Consider the following 8224-nt stretch of genomic DNA (forward strand, 5'->3'; position numbering starts at 1 on the left):
AGCAATTTTTTAAAAAATCGAAACATCAATTGCCTGATGGATTTGAGACAACGCCATACTTCCTTGTCTCTTGACATTTTCTTCTTTATCTGCAGCAATATCTTACTGAACAAATCAAAACAAATTATATGCGTCTAGATGAGTTTCCATCTGCATTCTCCAAAAACTGTAATCTTTTTTTTCGGTGAGTTTTGGTGCTGTACAAATAATTGAGTGCGTTTGGATTGCTCTAATCTGAATAAATTACTGATAATGCGCCTTAGGATGTTTGGACAAGTTAAATAATCCAGCAAATGTACTCATACCTGATATTTTTCCCAAGTCTTGCCACGTAAGCATTTTTTTACTACTTTACCTCAATTTACCAAATGGATGAACGGCTGAAGATTACTTCCCGTTATTTTTGTCCGTTTGTGTATGCACGTTGTCCCACAGTGCAAATGACACAAAGCTTCAGGGCGCTTTACTCTTTCTGAATCAACCACCCGACATGCTGAGCATTTACAACACTGAATTGAAGTCCAGCCCTCTCCACCAAATATCCATAGCCATCGAACGCATGCGCATCTGAAGTACCTTTCGCAAGCGCATGGTAGAGGATGAAGAGTTGATTTCTTCAATTCAAGGCAAAGCACTGATCAGTATGCAAATCTTGAGCCTTCATCGGTGGATGATTTGCTAATTCAGCGAACGAAAAAAAGGTTTTGGCAGACAAATTCCAGCAAAATCCAAGGTATTTCCTCAATCCTTCACTTTTATTTTCTGCGCGGGTGAAGAAGCCTTCCTTTTCTATAGTGAGTGCGTTTGGTGACCTCTTATTTTAGCGGGTCTGGGAAATTACTCTTCGAAACTGATCAGTGTGCACCGACCCAGATTTGCAATGGGAGACGTGTTGTTATGGCCTGATGTTCTGATGATTTATAGACCCAAAAACCTTTTTTTAGATCCAAACAGTGGCGGATCTATTTATGCAGTGTAGTTGTATTAATTTGGTCATTTATGACCCGTTAATTGTTGATGCCTTAAAAATTCTGGATGCTTTTTGAATTGTTTAACTTGTTTGAATGTGGATCCTGGTACTAGAGTTTGAAAGATTTCTCTGAAGTTCATCAGTTAGCAACAAAAATAATTGGTGCATAACAAAAGATCTGGTATTCATAACAAAAGATCTGGTACATAAGATCTGGTAATGCATAACAAAAGATCTGGTACATAACAGAACGCCCCGTGAGTAGAAGGTTTAAGTATCGGCTCCCAATTTTTTTTTAAATAAAAGGTTTCTTGTTCAGTTCTTGCTTAACTACGTTTCACCACCGCTTCGAAGGACGTTTGCCCACTTGGTGTAACTATATACTCGCTTGCTGTGTATTTACTCCAGGGGATATGAATCGCGGCCGGAATAGTAGTTCAAGCAATGACGAAGCATCAGATGATCATCAGGATGCCTTGCTACTTGGACTTGCAGCTGAGTTGATACTTCTACATCCGGAGGCAGAAAGGTATGGAGGTCCGAAACTCAAAATTCCATACCATGATGGCTCACTCACAGGGCGTCAATGGGTTGAGGAGTTGATCAATGGTCACTACAAACGAATTATCGAAAATTGTCGTATTTCGGTTGACAATTTCCTCCTACTTTGTGACATACTAAAGTACAATAATTACGTACCCCAAAACTATCAAAAACGAGTGGAAATCGAGGAGGCACTAGCCATGGCTTTGGTAATGGTAAGTCATAGTGCCCGACAACGAGTTTTGGCAGAGCGTTTCAATAGATCAACGGAGACAATTAACCGCAATGTAAGGGAGGTCCTGCGCGGTCTTTGTATGTTTGCTTCACAAATAATTCGCCCTTTTGACTACGATCAGGTGCATCCAAGGATCGCGAATTCGACAAAGTACTTCCCGTGGTTCAAGGTTAGGCTGTGAATGATCTAAAGCCAAAATGACAAATTTTGGCAATGATCTTCCATCTCAAAACTCACAACGTATTTGTAAGAGAGAAATTAAAATTTTATCTTCAATAAAAATGCAGGATGCAGTGGGAGCAATTGATGGCACTCACATTCCGGCGTGCCCACCCTCAGGTCACCAAACGGCGTATACAAATCGACATGGATTTCAGTCGCAAAATCTACTGGCAGTATGTGATTTCGATATGCGATTCACGTACATATATGCTGGGTGGGAGGGAAGTGCACACGATGCCCGAGTGTTAGATGATGCTCTGTCACACCCGTCAGACTTCCCAATGGCACCTGAAGGTAACTCTCTTGTATTATATCTGCTGCACCTATTTAAGTAAATGCTACTTTTTGGATGGTGTGTATAAATCATTTACTACACTTTGTCACACATAAGTCCATAAAATAGTGGATTTATTTTTTTGGCTTGTGCTATTAACAACTGCTTACGAATATAGCATTTTTTAAAGACAATTTTAAAACTTTAAAAAATTTCCGGATGTTTTAGTAAGACACTAATTTTTTAAATTATAAATCTTTGTTTGTTCTATTTAAATGAGCTGGATTTTAAACAAGGTATTATATTTTTTAGTGGTACTTTATGGGTCAACAGATAGTACTATAAAGTTTTCATAAAAGGTAAACTGCCATCATAAAACTGACACTTTCCATTTTTTGGTCATTTCAGGTAAATACTACCTTGTAGATGCTGCATATAAGAATGTTCCAGGCTTCTTACCGCCGTATAAGAATGCAGCACGGGCCGGGCCTGAAAAAATTTTATTCAATACGCGCCACTCGGAACTTAGAAATGTCATTGAACGAACCTTTGGAGTTCTGAAGAATAGATTTAAATTTTTGAAGGGACCGGTTCCAAATTTTTATATGTCCACTCAAGTCAATGTTGTTATAGCTTGTTGTGTATTGCACAACTTTCTTCGCTTACACCAACCAGGCGACGCCCACTTTCAACTGGCTGAGGACGGCAATGTTGGATTAGAGCACCAACAGGGTGCTGGTGAGTTACCTCACGTGCACCCATTGAATGCATCCCGAACTGAGGTTATGGCTTGGAAAGCTAGGCGAGATGCGATTGCAACTGAAATGTATGGGGCGTCGCGTAGGAGAAGGCGTTAGAAAGGCAGGTGACTAATTTGGACCGGCGTAATACTAAATAATGGCTGCACCGGGGCCGATTCAATGCATTTCTACTTTCTGCAAGGGACCAGATGGTTGCCAAGCTTTTATTGAGGGTATAACGAATAAACTTCCATTCCTTCTACTATGGTGTATCAATTAGACTTTCCCTCAAATCGTGATGTACTTTTTTAATGTTCCATGTAAGTGCTCTAATAAGATGTGTGTGGTTTGTATTGGATTAATCTGCTTTTATCCAAAATTGAAAGTTTATTTTTAAACAATTTACTTAATGTGCTCCAAAGTGGATGGAATGACTTTTCCATTGCACTTAAATAATTGTTAAGCTATCCAAACACTTATTTGGAATAAATTCGACAAATAATTGTTAAAGTGTCCAAACACCTATTTGAAATATACTCATGTTATCCAAACGATTATCTTTCACCCATACTTTTCAAAAAGTCAACAGATAAATATTTGCATAATTATTCCAAATAAGCCACTATCCAAACGCACTCAATATTACTTGACACAGTTGATGCAGACATGTCTTACAATAAAAGTGGATCTAATACCACTATGAAGGCCTACAAAAACAATCACAAAACTTTCACGATTGAATGAAACCACGAGAAGACAAAATAAATCCCGAGGCCTGAATCTTTTCTTTCTCTGATGGACCAAAACCTATGGTCTATATATAAACTACCAAATACCAAAATCCAATTGAAATTTAAATTACCAAATCATACTAAGAATAGAAAATCACAACTAAACAATAAACTAAATCCTAAACAGACTTGGTTTAATAATCCTACATGATTCAATCTCAATCTGTTGAGCAATGGATCTGGTACCAAATGCCAATTGAAACTAACAAGAAGGTTGTTGAGAATTGGGACAGGAGTCCCACACAGCAAATTGACGGAACAACCAAAGAAATAGTTTCATTTCATGTTACATTACAAGCTGATATTATGTAAGAAATAGTTTCAATTCAGTCTGTTTCTTTCCTGCAGCCACTTTGCTTCTTATCCTCCCCAGCTTGTCTTTACTCAAGTCGTAATGCTTTTGAGACTCAAATACAAGGGCAGGCTGACAACCCCTGCAGGTAAATTGCATTCCATAACTCTATGATCGTCTCCTTATGATTAACGTAAATTGCAGGTACAGTCATACCCAACACAACCCCTGCATGCAGCCATGCATAATCCCATAACGAACACAAATATCTTCTCCTTAAAATCAATAAAACAACAATAATTAATCTGGCAAGACTCACCCATGTAAACAATGGTAAGCAAATCAAAATGGGTAGCTATCCACGAAAGTAACCCCAGAGCACCTACAGTTGCCCCAAACACAGACCATTCCCTTTCCACACCCACCCGAAACAGCCATCGAATGCCTTCGTCAATCCATTCCCGAATCCCACGCGCCATTCCTTCAGCCCGCGACTCGCTTATCTCGATCCCTGAAAGGTCCGGATCCTCACTGATAAAACACAAGTAATTAATCAAGCATTTTTTTTTTAAGAAAAAAGAAAACTAATTGCTGATGGATAATTAATTACAAAAAAAAAACATACTAGCTGATGAATTCTTACTTTTTGAGGAGTCTATGAATATTGCCCCAAACAAAGATAAGTGTAACAAGGAGCATGGCCACCCGCGAGACAACTTCTACCACGTGATACTGATAGAGTTGGAGTGTTACCCAAGTTGCCGTGGCCACCAAAAGAACAAGGATGCTTAGATACATGCTTCTCCAGAATAACAAGTCCATTACTAAAGTCGCAACTAGTTTAATGAACAAATTAGTCATTGAATTTCAAAACCTAATAAAGTATATACGTATTTTATCTATCCTGTAGCTGTAAGATTATATGACATACCTGCAGCATGCGGGGTCTGCACCCCGACGGCTATAGGAGGTAAAGTGTCGTCGACGGGCATTTCCTTGGGAGAAAATCAAGGCAAAGTAATGAGTAGTAGTATTATGGAATTTATCAAAGCCAATTGCAACCGTGTATAGGGCAATTCAAAAGCTTTTCTTTTTATTTCCGATTTCTTTTTTTTTTTTGAAAATTGTAACTCAAGCTGCAAAATAAAAGATTAGTAATCGTGGTACGAGCCAGGGAGAGGAGGAAGGTGAACACAATAATCTAATCTAACATTGCCAATGACAACGTAGAGTATAATATATGTCAAACAACAAAAACACACATGAACACAATGAATGAACATACTTTAGCAGTAAATATAAAATTGTGATAATTTTTTTTATTTTGCATAATTTTTAAAAACTTGTGCATAAAACAAAATTCTAACTCTATTCAAAAACATATAATCTCACATCACGAGTTACACACTACAATTGACTAGTAATTGTAGAGGCCCCTCATCTACAGGTGTGTCGTTTCTACCCTTTACTATTCCTCAAATTCCACCTAGATATTTTATAATGTTAATTATCTATGTCACTGAAAGGCTAAAAGCACAAATAGAGAGGGAAAAATCGAAAAAGAGAGAGAAAGAATCCAGCCTTCCTAACAATTTCCTAATTATTTAAAAAAATTATTTGAGGCATTTTCAAGGTGCAAATTTTTTTCCTAATTATAACAAATTTTATTTTGCATTTCTTGTCCGGACTAATGACTTCTAAAATTTCAAAAGGTCATTCAATCTCATCCATATGTTGTAACTCTTAAGGACTTAACCTAATGTGTTATGAAAACTAAAAGTCCACAAGAAAAGGGTAATTTTGGAATAGAAATGATTTTTTACTCCGAAAATGAGTTTTTAAGCCATATCTTTTGAAATGGGTTGATAATGTTACAAAAAGTTGAAAATAAGGGAGGTATGTGAGATTTTTCAAGATTCAGGGTAACCAAATGATGTTTGTTATAAACTTCAGGGGAAGTTTTTGAAATTATCCCATTTTATAATGTTAATTATCTAAGGGTGCGTCTGATAAATCTGAAATTTGAAATCTGAAATTTGAAGTCTGAATTCATTAAATTATTGAATTGTTAAATATTAAATCTAATGCATTTGAAAGCATATCACATTCAGTGATAAGTGAATAACTTATTAAGTGCTGAATTGGGTTATTTAAATCACGAAAAAGCTAAAAGCACAAAAGGATGGTGAAAAAAAGTGGGAAAGAAAGGATCTACCAACGGAAAGAAAATGTCTTAAAATTGCTTCCAGGAACTTTCCATGCATGTGTTTTTGGGTCCAACGACAGTAATGACTTCTTCTCGATACATTTGACAAGGAAGATCAGGCTTGTTGGTATTCATTATTGGGCGATACCAAAAAGAAAAGGAAAAGACTAGAAAGCAGAAATCAAGTCTCCACCACAACTCTTGACATAATCAGGCTTGTTGTCTTAAAAACTGGTTTTAAGTGTTTGGATCCCCTGTTTAATGACATTTTTGCTTGCATGCATGCATGCGTCCTGCAATTATAATAACGACCATTTTGATACATTCCGAAAGGGATCTTGAGCCAATTTAAACACATGCCTGTTTGTCACCAAGAAAGGTAACATAATGGTTTCATTCTACTTAACATGATGATACCTATCACATACAGTTCCACAAAATACAGATATAAAGTGATGGCACATATATAATATATTCAGCAAGAAAGACAATGTTAAGATACCATAACAAAATCTACTTGTAACATTAAAAATCCAAAATAGAATCATATGACTACACTATTAACACACCTACTTCATATGTGACTACACGCAAGCTAACACTTGAAAAACCCTCTTAACGATTGCTTATTGGATATCCGTCAGTCAAACAATTTTATATTATAGTAATGTTATTATCTAGGGTTCTTGTGCCGCTGGGACTACTGTTAATCCTTACGGCCATATGGTATTGCTTGCTTGTTCACAAACATGGCGCCATAATTTCAACAAGTTTACTTAAACCAGCAGCACGTTTCTTAACTTAAAAATCACCCCACTTACGGCCAGAGTTCCGATATCAGGTGTTGAAGATGTCGGGGACTGAGAAAGATCAGTTCTTCGAGCTCCATCTTCAGGACTAGGGATCTGTAGAATAATACAGAAGTCAATAATTTCTAGGCCAGAAAATGTACAGCTTCAACGTGATTATATTTGACACCAGCACTACTAGCTCGTATGAAAAAGATTCACCTTGTCAGTGTAAAAATATTTCACACTAGCTATGGTAAAATTATTACTCAGAATCAGCGAAATTTAGTTACATAATTAGACCACACGATCAATATCTTAAAATTGAATACTATAAAAACTAAGAACATCTAAATGCAAAATGTTTTGATCAAAGTTTGAAGGCATTAAATCGAACGAAATGCACATATACAAGTTCTTTAACCTGACAGATTGCTTCACTTAGTTTCTGCGAAGACGATCCTAAATTTCTTCCAGGGCTGAACATGGAGTATATCGCTCTAGATATATTTTCTTGTACTGAAGGAGGCAAAAACGAAGGTAATTAGTAAAGGGTATAAGGGAGTGAACCAAAAGAACCTAAGAAAAATACGAAATCGTTGCAAAGACTTCAGATCATAGTTCATTGACCTGCAACCTTCGGAGAGGACATGAGCAGATCTGCTATTGCATCTGTTAATTGCTCACTCGGTCTTTCTTTCATGATGATAATAATGAAATTCGGAAGTTGACCTTTCTTGCAATTCTCGAGTCGAGTCCAGTCCTTGGCCCCTAAACTTGTTCTTCCTCTCTAATTTCTATCGGACAAGATTTTCCCAACCCATTGCATCTAGATCTAACTAAAGAATTTTATAAAACCAGCCTTATTGAGTTTTGTTTCTTTTTCCTTTTTTTTTTCAGCTAGCCTTGTTGATGTTGATAAGGAGAGGACCAAGACCCTAGGCCGAAACGTCAGCCACAAAAAATGACGGAAATATCTTGTCAAATTTCACTGTTATTGTATGTGAAATGCGCTAAGATTTGGTGGAGTGGGAGAGAAGATTCAAACTTTACTTTCCTCAATTTATCATAATTAAATGTGATATTATTTAAAAAATTTATATAAGTATATAATGCATCCGTTTGATTCGATAATAGTTCAATTCCTTTTTTTACCGTATAGA

At 36.7% G+C, this 8224-nt stretch overlaps 2 protein-coding genes across 4 annotated transcripts; one reads left to right on the plus strand and one right to left on the minus strand.

The window, feature by feature from the left end:
- The first annotated feature begins 1383 nt into the window (after positions 1-1383).
- Positions 1384-3101, plus strand: LOC113765957 (putative nuclease HARBI1). The gene is made up of 3 exons (XM_027310193.1): positions 1384-1917; positions 2036-2264; positions 2653-3101. The coding sequence occupies exons 1-3, from the start codon at positions 1384-1386 to the stop codon at positions 3099-3101; spliced, it is 1212 nt and encodes a 403-aa protein (XP_027165994.1).
- Positions 3102-3780: 679 nt separating this feature from the next.
- LOC113766948 (reticulon-like protein B13) lies at positions 3781-7946 on the minus strand. Of its 3 annotated transcripts, none has more exons than XM_027311107.1 (7): positions 7692-7946; positions 7486-7580; positions 7095-7178; positions 4999-5062; positions 4711-4903; positions 4387-4598; positions 3781-4209 (listed from the first exon to the last, which is right to left on the minus strand). In XM_027311107.1, the coding sequence occupies exons 1-7, from the start codon at positions 7762-7764 to the stop codon at positions 4160-4162; spliced, it is 771 nt and encodes a 256-aa protein (XP_027166908.1). In that variant the 5' UTR covers positions 7765-7946; the 3' UTR covers positions 3781-4159. The 3 variants fall into 3 exon arrangements, with proteins under 3 accessions (XP_027166908.1, XP_027166907.1, XP_027166906.1); XM_027311106.1 differs by having other exon boundaries at positions 3781-4295; positions 4711-4891; positions 7692-7945; XM_027311105.1 differs by having other exon boundaries at positions 3781-4295; positions 7692-7945.
- Between the last annotated feature and the right edge of the window lie 278 nt (positions 7947-8224).

Source organism: Coffea eugenioides, chromosome 3 (genome assembly GCF_003713205.1).
Source record: "Coffea eugenioides isolate CCC68of chromosome 3, Ceug_1.0, whole genome shotgun sequence".
Classification (NCBI taxonomy): Eukaryota; Viridiplantae; Streptophyta; class Magnoliopsida; order Gentianales; family Rubiaceae; genus Coffea; species Coffea eugenioides.

Excerpts from the sequence above, each read along its gene's own strand:
- LOC113766948 (XM_027311105.1), bottom strand. The coding sequence starts at position 7,764 with ATGAAAGAAAGACCGAGTGAGCAATTAACAGATGCAATAGCAGATCTG. Across the intron at positions 7,581-7,691 it reads GTCCTCTCCGAAGGTTGCAG|TACAAGAAAATATATCTAGA; the intron begins GTCAATGAACTA and ends TGCCTCCTTCAG. Across the intron at positions 4,296-4,386 it reads GCTTACCATTGTTTACATGG|GGGTTGTGTTGGGTATGACT; the intron begins GTGAGTCTTGCC and ends GGCTGCATGCAG.
- LOC113765957 (XM_027310193.1), top strand. The coding sequence starts at position 1,384 with ATGAATCGCGGCCGGAATAGTAGTTCAAGCAATGACGAAGCATCAGAT. Across the intron at positions 1,918-2,035 it reads AGTACTTCCCGTGGTTCAAG|GATGCAGTGGGAGCAATTGA; the intron begins GTTAGGCTGTGA and ends ATAAAAATGCAG. Across the intron at positions 2,265-2,652 it reads CTTCCCAATGGCACCTGAAG|GTAAATACTACCTTGTAGAT; the intron begins GTAACTCTCTTG and ends TGGTCATTTCAG.